Below are 19,865 nucleotides of genomic sequence, written 5' to 3'. Positions count from 1 at the left end.
TTACAGGCATGAGCCATCACTCCTGGCCACTTTTTTTTTTCCTTTTGCCAAATTTAGCAGTGGGGGATTGTATACCAAAGTTGACACTAATATTAAGTTAATTAACATCCACTACTATCGGACTTTTTTTTTTTTGAGACGTGGTCTGGCTCTGACGCCCAGGCTGGAGTGCAGTGATGCAACCACAGCTTGACCACCGGGCTCGGCTGGTCCTCCCACCTCCGCCTCCTGAGTAGCTGGGACTACAGGTGCACGCCACCATGTGGGTTAGATTTTAGAGATGGGGTCTCACTGGGTTGCCCAGGCTGGTGTCTTAACTCCTAGCTTCAAGCAACCCTCCTGCCTCAGCTTTCCAAAGTGTTGGGATTACAGATGTGCCACTGTGCCTGGCCGTATTTCACAATAGTCTTGTTTTCCAGAGACTGGCCAGCATCATTTGCATTACTTTAAACTCCTTTCTGAGTGAAATGCCATTCATCTGAAATCTAGCGGCAAGTGCCAAGTGCATCTCTTGACTTCCGCTCCGTGATCTTACTAGGCACACGTCGTGCCCCGGCTCCCAAAAGACTTGGAGCTCTCAATCTCAAGCCACACAAGCACGCCCCAGGATCAGATCAGAATCTCTTTAACATTGTTTGGCTTGGAGAAAAGGCCAGGAAGAAGCCGTAAAAGCTGACTCATTTCAAGCCCCGTTACCATCAACATCTTCGTACAGATTTTCAATGAATTGATTTGAAACTTAGGGCACATCTGTTTGAGCAAAATCTTTTTTTTTTTTTTGGAGACAGAGTCTCGCTCTGTCGCCCAGGCTGGAGTGCAGTGGCATGATCTCGGTTCACTGCAATCTCTGCCTTCTGGGTTCAAGCAATTCTCCTGCCTCAGCCTCCCAAGTAGCTGGGATTACAGTCGCACGCCGCCCCGCCCAGCTAAATTACTGCATTTTAGTAGAGATGAGTCACCATGTTGCCCAGGCTGGTCTTGAACTCCTGAGCTCAGGCAATCTGCCCTCCTCAGCCTCCCAAAGTGCTAGGATTACAGGTGTGAGCCACTGCGCCCCGCCCAAAATCTTATACATACAGGCCATCGGACTAGTTTATTGAAATTAGATGATTGTGCCCTTTCATTGGTGGAATTTCTATCAAGAGACTTTTTTTTTTTTGAGACACAGTCTCACTCTGTCACCCAGGCTGGAGTGTGCAGTGGCGCAATCTCAGCTCACTGCCTCTCTGCCTTCTGCATTCAAGCAATTCTCCTGCCTCAGCCTCCCACGTAGCTGGACTACAGGCCACTCGGCTAATTTTTGTATTTTTAGTGGAGACGGGGTTTCACCACATTGGCCAAGCTTTCTTCAACTCCTGACCTTGTGACCCACCCCTCTTGGACTCCCAAAGTGCTGGGATCACAGGTGTGAGCCACCGCGCCCAGCCCGAGACTCATTTTTATCAAGAGATTGGGTGTTTCTTGTTTCCGTACTTTTTAAGCTGCTGCTACTAAAAGTTTTATGTATTACTCACTGAATTGTTGATAACCAGCGTGGTTCATCAGGTCTGAAGTATTGTGTCTTCCTCAAAAGGCTGTTTTCCAACTAATGCTGATCTCTGGGGCGGTGAACTAGGAATGCAGGACTTCGTCTGTTTTGTGAGATGGGAATCTTGATCTGTTGCCCAGGCTGGAGTGCAGTAGCACAATCTGGGCTCACTGCAACCTCTGACTCCTGGGTTCAAGTGATTCTCCTGGCTCAGCCTGGGATTACAGGTGCACACCATCATGCCTGGCTAATTTTTGTATTTTTAGTAGAGATGGGGGGGGTCTCGAACTCCTGACCTCAGGTGATCCACCTGCCTCAGCCTCCGAAGTGCTGGGATTACAGGCACGAGCTGCTGTGCCCAGCCAAATCCATGATTTTAAAGATAGCAAAGACGAACTGGCCAAGAGGGAGGTGAGCTGTTGAGGGCAGAGACATTTTTGCCTGCGGATTTTATAGCCTTTAAAACGAGGATGTTGTGAGAATGGGGTGTGCGTGTGTACTGTTTCTTCCACGTTTCGGTCTTTGACCAGAAAGAGTTTAGACTCAATATATGCATTTATTTAAAAATATAAATATGGAAAAATAAATAATTTAAAAGACTAGATTGAATGTGCCTAGATCTTCACATTCAAAGCTACATTTTGTTCAAGAGATGGGCTGGGACACAAAGCAAGAATGAATGGATCTGAACTTTCCAAGCACGGCCTGGGGCATGTGGGGACGGACGTATCTGAACTCTCTAAGAAAGAGCCTGGACGTGGGGGCATCCCTGGCCTCGGCATTCAAGGTGGTGGCATCCTAGGCTTCCAGCAGTTTCCCGGCCAGGCTCCACACGGCTCCATCAACATCATATGGCTGTAGTTACAGAAGCTGATGGTCTAAGTCACCAAAGCCATGAGAGGCTTTCTCACCTGCAGCTTGGCCTGAGAGGAGAGGGGAGGTGGCCTCCTCGCCCCAAGTCAGGTGACCTGCAGCCTAGGGAGGGGTGAACCACGTCACATCCTGGAAACTGTGGCTTCCTCAGCTGGGCTCTGGGGCCTGCTCTGAGGCCTGAGGGTCACCCACTCCAGACCCAGCCTCACTCTGGACACCTGTGTGACATGGGGTGCTCAGATAAGGAAGGACCCCGCCGTTGGTGTGTGTCTGAGGGGCTGGCAGGAAGACACAGATGGGCGCCTGCTGCGGGTGTGGAGAGGCCGGTGCAGAGCATGGGGCCCAGTGACTCCCCAGGGCATGGGAGCTGCTGAGGACCGGATTCTGATGTCACCCAGAGTGACTGGGGTGTGGTGCCACCCAGCGGGTGTAAGCCCTGCCCATCCGTGCCGGCGGACCTGCCATGGACAAGGGTGGGCTCGCTCAGCTGTGAGGGGTGCCTTCCTTCCGGGGATGCTGGCACAGCGGCACGGTCGCCACAGTCCTGTGGCCCGGCACTGGTTCTCGGGTCCCCAAAAGGTGGCCAATTCTTCGTTCTTCCCAGTGGGTTTTGCTAAGATAAACCATCCCATGTTGCAGTTTTGAGTCCTTGTTCGGCAAACTTCAAGAAACGGAACAGATGGTGCTGGAGCTCTGACTCTGTAGCGCTTGCTGCCTCTGAATTTCCTTCGAAATCCGTCTTTTAATTCCTATCAAGTACAGTTCTCTATCAAATTTGCCAGCTGCCAATGGAATGCTGTGGAAGAGGAGGGGATATTAGGAGGATGCCTGGGGACCTGAGGAGGGGGGCGTTAGGAGGGGGCCGGGGACCGGAGGAGGGGGCGTTAGGAGGGGGCTGGGGACCGGAGGAGGGGGGCGTTAGGAGGGGCTCCTGGGGACCCGAGGGTGGGGTGTTAGGAGGGTGCTAGGGTGTGGAGGAGGGGCTGTTAGGGCGCTGGCCGCGTTGGTGCTGCCTCTAAGCACAGGAGGCCTGTTCCTGGGACGCAGTTGCAGGAAGGGTGGGGCAGATGCTTTGAGTGCTCACGGCCTTCCTCCCTCCAGCCAGCCACACCCAGGCCCTGAGCTGGCCTCTCCTCACCCTCCGGATCCTCTCCCCTTCCCGCCTTCTTCCCGTTCCAGGAGTCCCACCGCTCTGGACGCACAGCCCTGAAGGTCCCAGGACAAAGCCCCACGTGCAACCCCATGATGACAGGGACCCTCCTAGCTCCCGGGACGATGGCACGCGCGCGACGTCCACCTGCGCCACCCTCCAGGCACAGCCCCGCCCCCGCCCGAGAGGAAGGTGCGAGGAGGACACTGACTTGTCTCGCCCGGGCCTCACTTTCACCCGGAACAGGCCGTACACGGGGCGGTGGTCGGACGTCCTGATCCCGGCGCAGGAAGAGTACCTCACTGGACAGATGTCACCCTTGTGGCGGCTTCGGTACAAGATGCGGTCCTTCGGGAAGGTTCCGGAGGCAGGAGGTCCAGTTATTTGCCAAGAGCTGTGGGGTGTGGCCCACCCACCTCCCCACTGTTCTCAAGCGCTCCCCAAGGGAGCCTTCTGGGACCCCCAACCCAGCTGGGCCGGGGCCTGTCCCTCACCGCTCAAGAGAGACCTGTGGACCCGGCTGCTCCTGTCCAGCCCTGCCTCAGTGGCTTCTCGAGGCTTCCAGCAGACGGGACCTGCCTAGAGCTGGAGCCCTGGGCCTGACGGGAGGGTAAGTGGGGGCTCTGCAGGCCGGGGTGAGGGTGTGGGCAGTGCCCCGTGTGCCAGGCCTTGGAGCTTCCGCCAGCTCACCCAGCCTTGAAAACACCTATGGAGGCCGGGCGTGGTAGCTCACGCCTGTAATCCAAGCACTTTGGAGGCCAAGGAGGGCAGATCACCTGAGGTCGGGAGTTCAAGACCAGCCTGACCAACATGGTGAAACCCCGTCTTTTAATAAAAAAAAAAATTTAAAAGAAAAAGAGAAATCACCTACGGAAAGGGTGCTGTTCTCCACCAAAGGGGACTCGGGCCACGAGGCCAGACAGCACAGCTGAGGTTCAAGTCCAGGCTGGCCAGGCTGGGACCCCGACACCAGGCATCAGCTCCCGGCTGCGGGGGGTGCCTGACATGGAGGCGCTCTGCACGGGCAAGTGGATGGCTGCGGGCTGCGCTCACCGTGTAGGAGGGCGTCCTCTGCTTGGAGGTGCTGTCGTACGTGTCCTTCCCGATGTCAAACTTGTATGACGGGAGGAAGTGAATGTCCGGCTCCTGGAAGCCCTTGAAGATGGACCCTGCCAGGGATGGGCACTCGAAGAGGCTCAGGTCAGCTCGCTGCAGCCGCCCCCAACAGCCCTCACCCCTCCTCACCTCCTCCCGCTGCAGCCGCCCCCAACAGCCCTCACCCCTCCTCACCTCCTCCCGCTGCAGCCGCCCCCACCAGCCGCCCCGCAGGCCTCACCCCTCCTCATCTCCCGGATGAGCTGGTCGTGCTCCAGCAGCGCTGGCACGTCCACTGCCAGGCCCTTGCCCAGGAGGGCGTCCACGGCCGCGCGCCCACCACTCAGGCGGAAGTTGAAGTCTCCGAACCAGAACACCTGGTCGAAGCGGGTGGTGACGTCCGCTGCGGCACAGTGGGCCACACGTGGGCACAGGCAGAGCGCCAGCAGGCCCTTCCCTTCCCCAGAACGTGGCTGGCAGTGGCTCCCAGGGGAAGGGGGTCTTGGGGACCGATTCGAGTTGGGAAAGCTCCGGAAGGCACCTGGGGCGGCCCCAAGAGCAGGCAGCGCCCACAGCAGGTGGTGGCCACGTCTCTGCTCCTCGCCGCACAGCCGGGGGAGGCAGCGGGGTGGGCAGTGGAGGACCAGGACCCAGGCTAGCCGGCCATGCTGTGAGTGGGCGGCAGTCACCCCCCACACCTAACCGGGCTAAAGAGCTGAGGGGCCGCGCACCTTGGGCCACTGACTTTCCGGCCCTTGATTCCCAAAGCTCAGGACGCTGCTCTGCAGAATGGCCCTAAAAACGACGGGAGCCCACGTGGACCACGGCAGTGCCACCCACCCGCGGCGTGTGCCCTCACCTGCGCTGGAGCGGTAGGGGTTGGTGTCGGGCACGTTTCTGGGCAGGGCCAGGGCTTGCACGGTCCTGGTGTAGTCCAGCAGCCGCTCCGCAACCTTCCCGTCGCCAGCTGCGGGAGCAGAAATGGGGTAGGGGCCACAGGGCTCCGGACGCTCGAATCTCCCTCAAGAACCGCATCTCTGGACCGTGCCCTGACTGCCCGCTGTCTGCAGGCGCAGGCCCACTGGGCATCTGCTGCCAGGCCCGGCCAGCAACGCTTCCGCCTTAGAGGACAGAGCTCTGGGCTCAGCACGGCACAGGCCTCGTGTCGGGGTCGGCTGTGGGGTCCTCGGCACGGGTCTCCGGCCCTGGATGGAAGACGAAGCCAGCGGCGGGGACCCCCGCCCCAGACAGGGTCCCGGTCAGGCTCTTCTCCCACAGCACCGGCGGCGTGGGCGCCCAGCAACTTACAGGTGAAGTGGGACGTGATGAAGAGGAAGGAGGTGCCGAAAAAGGTGAAGCTGACGCCCAGGGCCCCCTTGGTCTTGATCTGAGACACGATGCGTGTGGTGACCGTGGAGGACTCCACCTCTGTGGGAGGGCAGCCCTCAGCTTGCCTGCGACGCTGCCAGGCCGGGGTCGTGGCGGGACCCGCGCGCCAGTGGGGGCTCACTGTGGAGCCCGTGTGTGACTCTCCCGCCGAGGCCCAGTAGCCGTGGAGAGGGGCTGCCACCCTCCAGCCGCGCCCACCTGAGCAGAACCAGATGAGGTCCCGGCGGATGAACAGCGCCATGTAGAGCACGCCGTGGGCGGCAGACGCCAGCAGCACGTAGTGCGGGCCCAGTGTCTCCTGCAGGCGAGTCTCCCACTCCCGCCTGTGGACCAGGACGCGTGGCTGGCTGGGGGACAAGGCCCCAGCTCCGCCACCCCAGACCTGCTGCTCAGAGCCCCCTCCAGGAGCTACCAGGGAAGCGCCATGACCTGGCCTTGACGTCTTACACTGAGACTCGTTTGCCAAAGGGCCCAGTGGGCCAGAGTTGGGGGCCACAGGCCCCAGTTCCACTAGAGTGGCCCCCCGGGTCCCTGCTGAGACTCAGTGAGCAGACCTCCTCCCGCCTGCGTGACTCATGAGCCAGAGGGGTGAAGCCACCTCAACTCAGGGCCTGGGCTCCTTCCTGCAGAGCACCCGCGTGTATGTAGCCCCCTGCTGTTCCTGCCAGGATGTGCGGGCCCCAGGAGGCCTCGGAGCCCGGCCCCGCTCCCTGCTGCCCTGCTGCTCTCAGCCAACAATAAAACGTCATTTATCTTAGACTCTCTGAGTCATTACTGAAAAAAAACTGGCTCGCGCGTTCTGGCCAGGCTTGGAGACTGCCCGTGCGTGGCCGTGACCCAGGTCTCAGCGCCAGCAGCTTCAGGGATGGCGGCCTCCCTACCTGTCGGAGCAGCCCTCCTGGACCCCGATGGCGTACAGGTCCTGGGCGTAGTCGGCCTCGGCCGGGAGCAGGAACTCATCCAGGCTGGGCGGGAGCTCCTGGAAGGAGGGACCACGCCATGGGCCGGCCGGCACCTCCCGAAACCTGCAGGCGCCTGTGGGCGAATCCCACTGCGGCACCTCAAGTCCCGGCGACTCTTCAGAATGAGGGAAACTGAGGCCAAGGCCAAGAAGGGATCTGCCTGGTCGGTCTCCGAGGCAGCCTCCAACGCGCCAAACGCAGCTCAGGTTGGCCCTCAGCCTCAGTTTCCCTCTCCAAACACAAGTCTGTCCAATGACCACCCATCTGACCCCCCGTCACTGTGACCCCGGCCTGTGCTGCCCACCTACCCCTGAGCCACCCCTAAGTGCACTGTGCTGGCCACCCTCCTGCTCACCGTGAGCAGACGATTCTCAGCCGGGCCTAGCGCCCCACCCTGTCCCCTCCTCTCTGCAGCCATATGACCAGGGAGGTACCGGCGGGAGCTCTGGGGGATGGGGGTCCTCACCCGCTCTCACCCTCCTGTGCCACTGTCGGCAGTGGGGTGCACCTCGGGGCTCTGCCCTCCTGGCCCCAAGACGAGGCACAGAGGTACCTGGTCTCCCTCGCTCACATCTGCCCAGTGCCCCGCGTTCCTGCCCGGCGCCACCCCCGCCCCGCCCAGCGCCCCGCGTTCCTGCCCGGTACCACCCCGCCCCGCCCGGCGCCACCCCGCCCCGCCCAGCGCCCCGCGTTCCTGCCCGGTACCACCCCACCCCGCCCGGCGCCACCCCGCCCCGCCCGGCCCCGCCCGGCGCCACCCCGCCCAGGCCGCCTCGTCCCACCTGGCTCACCTTCTGGCCCTGCATGTTCCAGGTGGCCGCGAAGAGTGCCACGTTCCGGTCTGGGAAGTATCGGGCCAGCTCCTCCGCCCCCAACAGGGCTCCGCTGGCCAGGAGGCTGCCCTCCAGGTAGCTCCTGTGACGGGAGGAAACCAAGCTTGGGGCCAGGCACAGGACATATCCCTGGGGGTGCTCGGCCAGGTCCCCAGGGACAACAGCAAAACGCATGGAATGTCAGGAGCTGCCCCAGCCCTGAGCAAGGACTCTCCTGGGCCCCGCAGCACTGCTGTCTGCTCTCCAGAACGAGGCCCAACCCGGCTGCACAAACACCCAGGCGGGTTCACACCCCGTCACCACCTCCCGGGAACAGGCATGCGAGGGTGGTGGCCGGGCTGGAGTCCGGTGGCGCGATCTCGGCTCACTGCAACCTCCGCCTCCCAGATTCAAGTGATTCTCCTGCCTCAGCCTCCTGAGTAGCTGGATTACAGGCACCAGCCACCACACCCAGCTAATTTTTGTATATTTAGTAGAGATGGGATTTTGCTAAGTTGGCCAGGCTGGTCTTGAACTCCTGACCTCAGGTGATCCACCCGCCTGGGCCTCACTTATGCTTTTCATCCTAACTTGCTAAGAGAATCAATCTTACACCTTCGTCCTGCAAATGGAAACCAATATTCCTTTGCAGGAGATGAAATGACACAGGTGTTTCCCAAGTCACAGTTGACAGAAGACACCAGCACCGATTCTTGTTACCTCCTGTGAGAACTTCTCCAACCCCGGGGTGCAGCTCACCAAGCCTCGTCGGACACGATTAAATCATGTCAGCAGGGAGGAACCTCCCTACCTCACCCCAGAAACTGCTGACACTCCTGGACGAGACAGCTGTGTTCACACAGTGGTCATCTGGGGCAGAGGGCGTTCCTGTGGCCACTGCTGTGAAGTGACCCCGGGCCGAGCAGGGACTCCTCAAGTCACCAGACTCGAAGCCCACGGCACGGGCCCGCCGTGGCCACACCAGCAGCCGCGTGGTCCGTCTGCCCAGCTTCCAGCAGGCCGGGGTGGCCCTCACTGCGTCCCGTATCCAGACACGGGCAGGGGCAGAGCTACCTCCGACCCCCGTCCAGGGCCAGGACTTCTGCATGAGGACGCTCGGGCCAGCGTCGGCACCCTGGGCCGGCTCTCGGAGGAAGAGGAATTGTGGGGGAAGTGCCCCCGCCCCGCCCCAGCAGCCCCCAGGCACCAGCAAAAGCCAGCAGCCGTTCTGGAACAGGGCGGACCCAGCCCGTGCACGTCCACGAGCTCAGAATGGCTTTTATTGTGTAGAACGGCAGAGAGAAAAGAGCATTTCTGGACCCATGAAAACACGAGGTTCAAATGTGTGTCCCTAACAGGTTCACTGGCACACAGACGCCCCTTGTCCCCACTGTCTGTGCCCCTGCCCTTGACAGTGTGCCAACCCCTATTCTAGAACAGTCTGGAAATGGAAGTTTTCAGGCAGCAGAACCGGGTTAAAGGATCCACATCAAACCACATTTCTTGGTTGTTTGAAGAAACGACTTCGGGATCCAAATCTGAGACATGCCTCTCGTGTCCTGTGACAGGTGTATCTACGTGAACCAAATGTAGTTTTAAAATGTGACACACTAAGAAACCTGACTCTCACTAGGAGCCGCACACTGAATTATTTTAACAAAAGAAACAGTTTTGCACTGTATGTGGTCGCAGCTGCTCCATCCACGGGCAGGAGGGGGTGTGGCGGGGGAGCCAGAGCTGAGCTGCCTGCCTGCCGGCGGACCCCAGGTGCGGGGAGGTAAGGCGACTTTCGGGGACCGCGGTGAGCCGCACAGCGATCCCTAAAGCCACGTCCGCCTCGACCTGCAGAACCTTGGAGTGGGACCTTATTTGGAAAGGGGTCTTTGCAGATGCACTTCATTAAGGATCTTGAGATCGCCCTGGATTTAGGGTGGGCAGTAAATTCGACGACTGGTGTCCTAATAAAAAGAGACAGGAACACAGAGAGATGGGAACGAGGCCACGTAAAGACGGAGGCAGAGACTGCGGCGTGCGGCCACAAGCCAAGGGCAACCGGGCCCTGAGAGCAGGAGGAGACAGGGAGGACCCTCCCCGAGCCTCTGGAGAGAGGCTGGCCTTGGCGCACCTTAGATTTTAGACTTCTGGCCTCTAGAACTGGGACACAGTCCAGCTCTGCTGTCTCAAGCCTCCCAGTCCGTGGTCAGGGGTTACTGCGGGCCCCGGACACCAGCTCTCACCTCTCCCTTCTCACACCTGCCCTGCCTCCCACCGCAGCAGACAGACAAGACGTGGGCAGCATGGAGCAGGGAGGGGAGGAAACGAAGCTGCCAGTGCTTCTGCCAGGCCAGAGTGGGAGCACCTCAGGAGAGGCCCCCAAACCAAGACCCCAAAACAAGACCAGGCTGGCTGGGGAGAGGTCATGGGTTCAGCTGTAGTTCCTTCCAGCTGGAGCCCATCAAAATGTTCCCCGTGAGCAAGCGGCTGATGGAAAGTACGCCTCAGTACATCTTGGGCATCTTGCGGCAGAAAAAACAAAGGGGGCGGGCTGGGCACAGGAGCCACACTTGTAATCCCAGCACTTTGGGAGGCCGAGGCCAGGAGTTCGAGACCAGCCTGGCCAACGTGGCGAAATCCCGTCTCTACTACAAATACAAAATTTAGCCGGGTGCGTTGGCAGGCGCCTGTAATCCCGGATACTCAGAAGGCTGAGGCAGGAGAATCGCTTCAGGAGAGAATCACTCCCTTGAACCCAGGAGGCAGAGGCTGCAGTGAGCCAGGATCACGCCACTGCGCTCCAGCCTGGGCAGCAGAGCAGGAAACAAAAAACCATCAAGAGGGCGGATCACACACACTGACAACATTCCCACACCTCGGCCGGGCCACGCCTGTCATCCCAGCACTGTGGGAGGCCGAGGTGGGTGGATCATGACGTCAAGAGTTCAAGACCAGCCTGGCCATCGTGGTGAAACCCCGTCTCTACTTAAAATACATAAATTAGCCAGGCATGGTGGTGCAAGCCTGTAATCCCAGCTACTCGGGAGGCTGAGGCAAGAGAATCGCTTGAACCCGGGAGGCGGAGGCTGCAGTGAGCCGAGGTTGGGTCAGTGCACTCCAGCCTGGGTGACAGAGCGAGTCTCCGTCTCAAAAAAAATTCCCAAGACTAAAGAAAAAGAGCCAGATCCATAATTGGATGCAGGGTGCCATCTTGTCTACCTCAACAGGACATCACGCCCAGGAATGGTTCTGAAACGCACAGGAAAAGTTCTGGGAAGTTTGGGAGAGCCGGGAAGGGCGCTCGCTGCTGCGGGGAGGGGCTGGGAGACCGGGTGGCTGCGGGAGACCCGCTTCGTGTTTTCTGTTTAGGCATCTTAAACGCTGCTGATGGGAAGCCACTGGCGGGGTTCAGGCGGCCTGCTCCTGGACACCACACCCAAGGCCGCGCAGGCGCTGCGCCCCAGGCCCTACCTGCTGCGGACGTCCTTGGTGCGGATGGGCGCCAGGAGGCTGAAGGAGGATTTGGCCGAGCGAAGGGAGCAGTCGTCGCAGGCCAGGGGGCTCCGGGGCCGGCCGGGCACCAGGCTGCTGTGGGCCCGCACCAGGCGGGGCTGCGCGCGGAGCTTGTAGTCTGCAAGATCCGGGTCGACCTTGTTTGCGGTCCTCAGGGAGCAAGAGGCGATGTCCAGGCCCAGGGCAGGCAGGGGGCGCGGGGGCAGCAGGCTGGTCAGCCTGGGCGAGCTCCCCGCCACGGCGGCATCTCTGTGCAGGAGGTTCGGGGCGCTGCTGGCCACCCCGGAGAGGGGGTCACCCCCCGATGACGGGCTCCCCCTCTCACTGCCCGGGACCCTGCGGGACTTGGGGATCTCCTGCAGGGACGCGCTCAGGCAGGGCGGGGAGCAGCTGTGGGCGGGGGCGCCGGGGCCCTCGCTCTGCACGGAGCTCCTGGAGGGGCTGGTCCCATTCCGGGCTTCCAGGTCCTCCTGGCTGCCTCGAAAACGCCGCCTTCTCCAGCCTCTGTCGTCCAGGGACAGGGCTCGCTCCAGCCGAGGCCTGGCGGGGGGCCGCGGGGTGAGGGGTGCTGCCGGGGCCGGGGGTTCCTCGCCGCTGAGCGCGGCCGGAGCGCTGCAACCCAGCGCGGGGCTCTCGGGGCCCGGAGCGTCGGGTGGGGACGCCTCGCGCGGGGCCAGCGCTCCGTCGGCGCCGGGAAGCGGTCCCTGGAGCGTCCTCCCTTCCGGCGGCTGCGGGGCCGGCTCCGAGGGCCGCAGGCTCGCCGCCTTGGACGGCATGGTCGGGCCCGCCCGGGAGGGGTCACGGGTGCCGGGTCCGGGGTCGGCGGCGCAGCACGGAGCAGAAACGCCGCAGCGGCTCCCGCTCGGGCCGGGAGTGATGGCGGAGGGGCGGGGGCGGCTGCCGCATGGCCCAGGCCCCGGGTGCCACGGCCCCTCCGGGCTCCCCGACGCCGATCCCAGGGCGTGCCGCAGGCAGGGCCTGGGGGGACGGGCGGTAGGGCCCCTGTCGCGGGGGAGGCTCCACTGCGCCCGGGACGCCGCTCAGGAGGAGGGGCGGGACCCGGACACCCCGGCCGGACCCGCAGGCTCCGAAGCCCACCCCGTACCCGCGCCCGCGGAGGCCCGGCCACCCAGAGGCGGAGTCAGCCCGGCCAGGGCCTAGCAACGACCGCCGCGGGTCCGCGCCCGGTCCCCGGCCCCACCCCCACGCCCGGGCCCCGCCCCGCGCGCCATCCACAGCGGCCCCTGGCGGCCGGAGGACCGCGCCGCGCGGCCCGGACATTGCTCCCACGCGCCCTACAACCCGCAGCCTGGCAGCCCGGCAGGTCCCAGCGAGGGCGGGTCCCCACCAGGACCTGGGGGAGGGCCAGGCCCGTGGACACCTGCACTCACTCGCTTCTAGCAAACCAAAGGGAACCACAGGTGAAGGTGCTTGAAGGAGCGCAAAATATTTTATTCAACAATTTGCAATGTAACAATTCGCATTTAGGAAAAATAGCTGCTTCCGCCTGGAGGAAGCTTCTTGAATCAAAAGTCGTGGCAGTCGACCCCAGAACAGCAGGCAGGGCCGACCGGAGGAGGTCCCTGGAACCACACGAGCTGACCAAGGGACAGAGAGGGCTGCCCATTCACAGGGACTGGCCTTTCTCCAAGTGACAAGGACAAATGGATCCAGCAGACGCGCCTGTGAAACATTCTGGAAAACATCCTGGGGGTCTCTGCTAAATGATCAAGTGAAACAGAAAGCCAGGAAGGGCCCGTGCTGATTCCACATTCTACCGTTTCTACACTGAAATTTAAAACACCAGTTTATGTTCCCCAGCAGAACCTGCAGAAATTATCTACTGATTTTTATTAGTATTTAAATCTTTTCTTGTCTCTTTAGACATAACAAGAGTATGAACAGTTTTCAGAACAGTCAGAGAAGACTTAAAGCTTTGCATCAGCGTCAAACTCTGAGTTCCACAGGGCTAAGTCCCCCAGGAGCTACTCTAAGTCTCAGTGTGGCAACGTCGGGGCAGAAATACCAGGTTCCAGAGCTGCTGTCCCCAGTATGCTACACCCCTGAGCCAATGTACCCCGGCTGAGAAAGTGGGTCACGTGGACTGCAGCACAGAAAGTGCTCACGGAAGGGGGAAGGGCAGCCGTTTAGAGAACCGCATCCAGCCTCCTTAACACTGAGTCTAAGTGGCTCCCACACGCAAAACGAAGCCCAAATTAAAACGTCACAGTCACGTTTTCACCCCGGATGGCCACCCGGAGCCATCACGTCAGACAGTCGGCTCTCTGGGGCTCCTTCCCAGTGACTGGGCCACACCTGGTGGGTGGGCAGTGGCCAGCACTTTGGGTGCACAAAATCACCCATGGTCCTAATCAGGGCACAGCAAGGAAAGTGAGGCTGGAAACGTCTTTGCAGCAGGAAAGAAATTCACTTCAGTAACTAGGGCCTCTCTCAAAAGCTGTGAACGGATGCTCAAAGAACCCCGAGGCTCCTCCGAGACGCTGACTGAGAACACAGCGCCCTCCACGCATTCAGCCAGGTCCAAACACGGCGAGGGCCCCGCTGGTGCAGCTCGGGGTTCGGGGTCCCCCTCAGCCAGTCGCTCTTTGCTCCCGGCACCTTAAAGGAAGCACGGGACTCACAGCTGAGCTTGGAGAGGTAGGCCCTGGTTACCACCGAGCGCGTGGCTCTCCTGTGGCAGAGACAGCTCCAGCGTCAGGGAATGGAGCATTCTTAAACGAGCAGGATACTACACCCTTCGATCACCCGAAATGACTAAGAAAGTCACATCATTCTTTTCGGCAAACACTTCTGAGTCAGAGGTTCGGTCTTCCCATCAACATCTGAAAGGACGGTGGAATTGATTTTCGAAATAATTTGTTGGGATGGGTGGGGAGCGAGAGGCGCAACGTGTGACAGCTCGGCGTCACGGCTGTGTCTCCCTGGGGACGGGGCAGTGGTCATGGCGGTCAGTCGGGTTCTTGGGGAGAACAGCAGTGTCAGGGCTCCAAGTGCAAGTTCACAGCGGGGCGAGCCTAGTTCAGCACCGGGTGCTTCCTCTGGCCGATCCGTCCTAGCCTTGAGCTCCCGGAGGCACCGCAGGCCTGCAACGAGACCCACAGCACCCACCTCTGCATCCTGCTCCTAGGACAGGCCGCGCTCGGGCGTAGTGGGGCAGGGTGCTGGTCTACAGAATGCACCACGTGGGCCGCTGATGCCGACAAGCTGAGGGCTTAGCGTTTCTTTCTAAAAGCCTCTGGGACCTGAAGAGTCAGTGCCAAGCCCTGGGCTGCCTTGAAAGCACTGAGTCCTTAACTATCAGTGTTTGCTGTGAGGGCGGCCAGGAGGTGCCGCAGTTTCGTCAGGGGCATGGGACCTGGAGCTGCTCTGCAGAGCCTGAATGGCTGTCCAGAGTCCAGGGAGGGGCAGTGGCCGGGCCTGGACTGCTGCAGGGGACGCGGGGACCCCAGGAGCATTCAGCCGGCCAATGCAGGCATCTGCTCTTGCTCCCTTGCAAAGCCTCACTCGGGAAAGCCAAGGAATTTTTGTAAAGGCACAAACTAGACGATACGGGGAGCAGGACAATCCCAAAATCGACTACTCTGGACGCCCAGAAGCAGGCGACAGCCAGTGGCAGCATGAGGGGCCTCGTCATAAAGCACCAGGACGAGATCTCCGGGCCCCAGCCCAGGAAGCCTGCAGTCAAGAGCGTGTGAGACCCAGAGGGTGGGCTGGGGTGAAATGGGGCTGAATCCCAAGACACCCCCGACCTCGGTCCCCACTCAGTTCCCCACACGGCCGCCAGTCTACACTCCACAGGCAAGGGAGCAGGGAGAGACGAGGCTGAGAGAGGGAAACCACAGGAAACATTCCGGAACACTCTCCAGCTGAAGGGGGCTGAGGGTGTAGAAGCCTGCTACTCCCAGGGGACAGGACCCTGAGAGGGCTGCAGGCAGAACAGCCCTGGGGTCTCAGCAGCCGTGGGCACCAGGAAACCTATGAGCACCTACAGTTCTGAAGAAAACAATGTGGGCCCAAGAATTCTACCCGCCGACCAACCCACCAGAAGGGCCAGGGGAGAAAGGTGGCTTCAGACACGAAAGGCTTCTCCCAAGTCACCCCGGGACCTTTTGTTAAGAAACTCCTAGGAAAAAGAAGGAAAAATCATACAGGCTGGGCGTGGCGGCTCACACCTGCAATCCCAGAACTTTGGGAGGCCAAGGTGGGCAGATCACAAGGTCAGGAGATTGAGACCATCCTTGCCAACATGGTGAAACCCCATCTGTACTAAAAATACAAAAATCAGTAGGGCGTGGTGGCGACTGCCTGTAGTCCCAGCTACTCAGGAGGCTGAGGCAGGAGAATCTCTGAACCCAGGAGGTGGAGGATGCAGTGAGCCGTGATCGCACCACTGCACTCCAGCCTGGGTGACAGAGTAAGACTCTGCCTCAAAGAAAAAAAGAGAAAATCCAGGGAAGAAAGCTGCCGTTCACTGAGCAGCAGGGCCAGGAAGTCAGCGGGCATGTCAGGGGCTCATGGGGAAAGGCAAGGGCACTCGCCTGTACCAGCTGAGCAGGGTTGTAGAAGGGCACGGCCCCGTCGGGAGGGCACCCTGCGGCAGGGAGGTCACCAGGAGCCTGAGAAGCACAGAGAGTCGCCTCAATAGGGCTGCGCCGCACGGCAGCTGGCATTTCAACTGCAGATACAGACGCCACCTCTACGTAGGGTTTACAGGACTTTCAAAGAAGCTACAGAAGCGAGTCGGAGACACTTCTTGCAACACTGGATTTAGTTACTTAATGGTTCACGGAAAAGTGGTGAACGTAAAGCAACGTGCAGAACCATGTGTGAAGCACGTGACACGCAACGGGAAGGCGCGCCATGAGCAGGCGAGGCGGTTAGGAGGTGCGGGCGCTGCAGACCTCAGGCTCCAGCCACGACAGGGCTCTCCTACGCAGGTGGAAGGGTCGCAGCAAGCCTTCCCACTGAGCCGAGGTCGCGGCTGGTGCTGTGACAGGCAGACTAGCAAGCGCCCCTTCACCTCCCTCCCACACTGGCTGCAGGACACTGTCACTGCTGCACTCACCACGGTCTCAAACCAACCTTTTCGTGCTTGATCAGAAAGGAGAAACCTTCCTTCCAAAGGAGAGCACACTGATCCAAGAAACACTCCCAGATCAAGGTCACACCCCCAGCCCATCATTGGAAAACCAATTCGGAAGGAGTTCACTAGGACACTTGGGCTCAGTCCAGTCCCCTGGTGCGTGTGGGTACTGAACAGCAGCCCCTCTTTAAGGCCATTTAAAGGAACACTGCTATAATCCCAGCACTTTGGGAGGCCGAGGAGGGCAGATCACCTGAGGTTGGGAGTTCGAGACCAGCCTGACCAACGTGAGAAACCCCATCTCTACTAAAAATACACAATTAGCCAGGCATGGTGGCACATGCCTGTAATCCCAGCTACTCGGGAGGCTGAGGCAAGAGAATTGCTTGAACCCGGGAGGTGGAGGTTGCGATGAGCCAAGATTGTGCCACCGCACTCCAGCCTGGGCAGAAAGTGAAAATCCATCTCAAACAATAAAAAAATCAAAAAATACAGAACACTGCACTCCTGGTCACTTGACGCTGAGGGGACAACAAGCGAGGTTAGTGGCAAAGCGCATGCCGCGAGCCAGCACCGTGTGCTCAGGGACACAGGCGGCACATGTGAGCTGTTAGTGAGGACCGCCAGCCGCGGGTACCTGATTCAAGTGCTGGCTCACTTCACGTGATAATGAACTCATTGAACTACAGCGTGAAAGCTACAAAACAGCAAGAACACACAGACACGACAGAGTCAACATGCGGACGCTGCAAGCCGCCAGTTCCATTGCAACAGCTCTGTGATGCCATTGGAATCAACATGGTTCAAAAGGGAAAAAAGCCAGGGTTAGCTTAAGATTCCCGTCTTCACGTAAAGCTGATTCCGACCACCATGAGCTTCGGGGAGGGCCGGGAGGAGAAGCCCAGCCTCGGCCTCAGCCGGCTTCACCTCCTGACACCTCGCGATTCAAGACCATTCCGTGCAGCTGGGAGGAGAGGACGCTGACTGACGGTGGCAGCTCAAGCCCCTTGGACCCTTCCCAGAGCTCAAGTTTTGTTAAAACAAGTGCATTTTTTTCTAGGAACACCACCTTTGAAGTGTCATGCTTCTAAACTGCCTCTTCCTACCCAGTATCACCCTCTGTAAAGAAAGAGGTGCCTGGACAGTGAGCTGCTGGGGAAGCCTGGGCTGCGGGGGGCCGGGCGTCGGCACTCCTTACCTCTCCTCCCTGGGACCCCTCGGGCCTGGAGGAGGGGAACTCAGAGCCAGGGAGTGATGCTCCACAACTTAAAACCTGCTGAGAACAAGAAGAATTGCAGCAACCAAACCCCAGGGAATTCTCACACCAGGCCGAAAAAGACACGACTGTCCCGGCCTGGGTTACAAACGCCTCTTCCACGCCACGTGCTCCATGGTGAGAAGTAAAGAGAGAGCGTGTCCCCCGTGGGAGTCCCTGCCACACTCGCCTGTTGGCTCCAGACCCCAGCAGCTCTCTACCCAGGCCTGTGTGTGCCCACACGGGTCGCAAGGCCCCATGACAGCCTTGCAATCTGGTGCTACTGTTACTCCCGTTTTACAGAGGGGAAACTGAGGCTTAGAGAGGTGAGTGACTGCCGGCCCCAGGCTTTCACAGCTGATGAATGGAACAGCATTAGACCCAGGCCTGTCCAACCTCAGAGACTGCAGTCGGAGCTGTTCCTTTTTTTTTTTTTTGAGATGGAGTCTCGCTCTGTCGCCCAGGCTGGAGTGCAGTGGCTCACTGCAACCTCTGTCTCCTGGGTCCAAGTGATTCGGCCTCAGCCTCACAAGTAGCTGGGACAATAGGCACCTGCCACCAAACTAGGCTAAATTTTATATTTTTCAGTAGAGACGAGGTTTCACCAGGTGGGCCAGGCTGGTCTTGGTAAACTCCTGACTTCAACTGACCCGCCCGCCTCAGCCTCGCAAAGTGCTGGGATTACGGGCGTGAGCCACTGCGCCTGCTGGCCTGAGCTGTTCTACCTTACATGCGAGCCATTTTTTTTTTTAGATGAAGATATACTTTGCTTTATTATCGGTAGGTAATTTCTTTTTAACTTAATTAATTTTATTTTTTCCAATTTAAAAAAATTGTCAAATACACATACCATGAAATTTGCCACTTGAAGCATTTTTAAGCACGTTCACAGTGCTGAGCATTATCAGTGACAGCGGCCCCCGGTCTCCATCTCCCCGACAGCTCTGTCCCGCCTGGCACCCGCCCTTCTACCTCCGTCTCTATCACACGTAAGTGTGAAGCACTTGAGATGGCGCACTCTCTGTGCACACACTGGGTGTTGACTTGCAGAAGGCAAGGCCTTGTCCGGCAGGAGAGGGAGGAGCCTCTCGCCAGGTGCCTTTCCCCCCTTTCCCACAGCACCCGCTCACCTTGGACTCTGGGGCAGGCTCTGGATTGGCCAGGCCCCTAGCTGGTGCTGGTCCTTCCCTGCCAGCCCCGTCTGGAAGCTGTGGTTCTTCTGCATCTGGGAATGAGAGAGTAAGGAAGCCATCATTCCGTCCAGAACATCCCTGGGGTCTCACTGAAGACACCCCGAGAGGAAGAGAGTTTCACACTGCACACTTGTGCAGAAACAGGTAAATCATAAAAAACCCACAAACCAACCCAGGCTCTCTGCACGCTGGCCAGGTCATTCTTCTAACAGGAGATTTGGGGGAGACTCATAGAAAGAGGGTCAAAGGTCAGGAGACTGGGGCGCTGACCCAAAGGGGCTGCGCCCGTGCTGCCTACCTGGGCTTGGCACGAACAAGTTAGAAGGAATCGGGAGTGGCGCAAGCGGAGCGACAAAGTCCGCAGGAGCAAGAGCCGGCTCGCTCCGCTGGGCCCCGCTCGGGTTCAGGATGTCAACGTAGCGAGCTCTGGTTCCGGCTGCAAAGGGGAGGGAAGCAAATTCAGGTGAGCGCACCAGCCAGGCGGCCTCCAGCGTCCAAACGCTCCGCACTTGCTGTGTCAGAGAAAAAGCAGGCAGAGACGTCCCAGAAGCCACCTGTGGCCCAACCCTGAGGACACCTTTCTACACAGATTTGTTTCAGCTTTTGGCCCTGGGGTGGTTCCCTCTCTCATCCCACTGTGCCACAGGTCTTGTGCTTCCGATGGATGGGACATGGCTGTGCCCACAGCTTGTCAACGCTCTGGAGAGCTGCGCTGGTCCCCAAGGATGCCTCCTTGTGACACCAGCGTAAGCCTCCACAGTGTGACACCCATCACCTCATCCCACGCACAACAGCTACACGTCAGCCTCTCTCTGGGACAGTTCATTGTTCAAGCAAGCGCCCACTCCAAGGCCACCCTTACCTGCTCTTCTAGAGAACATGTTCACGGGCCCTCCGGGAGGTCCTGCGAGGCCAGGCGGGGCAGCTGGCACAGTCTTGGGAAACGAGGTTGGAGGTGGGGGAACAGCCTTCTTCTGCAGAGGGAAAGACAGCCTCA

General features: G+C 59.6%; 2 protein-coding genes across 15 annotated transcripts in view; both read right to left on the bottom strand.

The window, feature by feature from the left end:
• Nucleotides 1–2,070: 2,070 nt before the first annotated feature.
• On the bottom strand, nt 2,071–12,092 carry INPP5E (inositol polyphosphate-5-phosphatase E). 2 transcript variants are annotated; one of them, XM_012445114.3, is made up of 10 exons: nt 11,275–12,092; nt 7,789–7,912; nt 6,917–7,014; nt 6,234–6,358; nt 5,955–6,074; nt 5,506–5,613; nt 4,888–5,049; nt 4,605–4,720; nt 3,763–3,899; nt 2,071–3,197 (listed from the first exon to the last, which is right to left on the bottom strand). In XM_012445114.3, exons 1-10 carry the CDS (start codon nt 12,090–12,092, stop codon nt 3,065–3,067), a joined length of 1,941 nt encoding a protein of 646 aa, XP_012300537.2. In that variant the 3' UTR covers nt 2,071–3,064. The 2 variants fall into 2 exon arrangements, with proteins under 2 accessions (XP_012300537.2, XP_021527121.1); XM_021671446.2 differs by having other exon boundaries at nt 5,506–5,610.
• Nucleotides 12,093–12,747: 655 nt separating this feature from the next.
• Nucleotides 12,748–19,865, bottom strand: part of SEC16A (SEC16 homolog A, endoplasmic reticulum export factor) — a 40,526-nt gene continuing 33,408 nt past the window's right edge. Inside the window, exons 25-31 of one of the 13 annotated variants that reach the window (XM_064366075.1) lie at nt 19,731–19,842; nt 19,167–19,304; nt 18,806–18,900; nt 17,619–17,693; nt 17,058–17,117; nt 15,876–15,953; nt 12,748–14,420 (exon numbers count right to left, since the gene is read on the bottom strand). In XM_064366075.1, coding sequence (XP_064222145.1) covers nt 14,352–14,420; nt 15,876–15,953; nt 17,058–17,117; nt 17,619–17,693; nt 18,806–18,900; nt 19,167–19,304; nt 19,731–19,842 — 627 coding nt within the window. In that variant the 3' untranslated portion in view covers nt 12,748–14,351. Of the gene's footprint in view, nt 14,421–14,445; nt 15,954–17,057; nt 17,118–17,618; nt 17,694–18,805; nt 18,901–19,166; nt 19,305–19,730; nt 19,843–19,865 lie in introns of those variants that run through there. The other 12 variants (XM_064366080.1, XM_064366078.1, XM_064366084.1 and 9 more) reach the window with 12 other exon arrangements.

The sequence above is a fragment of the Aotus nancymaae genome, unplaced genomic scaffold (genome assembly GCF_030222135.1).
Source record: "Aotus nancymaae isolate 86718 unplaced genomic scaffold, 86718_ANA_hifiasm-v0.15.2.pri h1tg000063l, whole genome shotgun sequence".
Taxonomy (NCBI): Eukaryota; Metazoa; Chordata; class Mammalia; order Primates; family Aotidae; genus Aotus; species Aotus nancymaae.
This window is presented reverse-complemented; position numbering and strand designations above follow the sequence as displayed.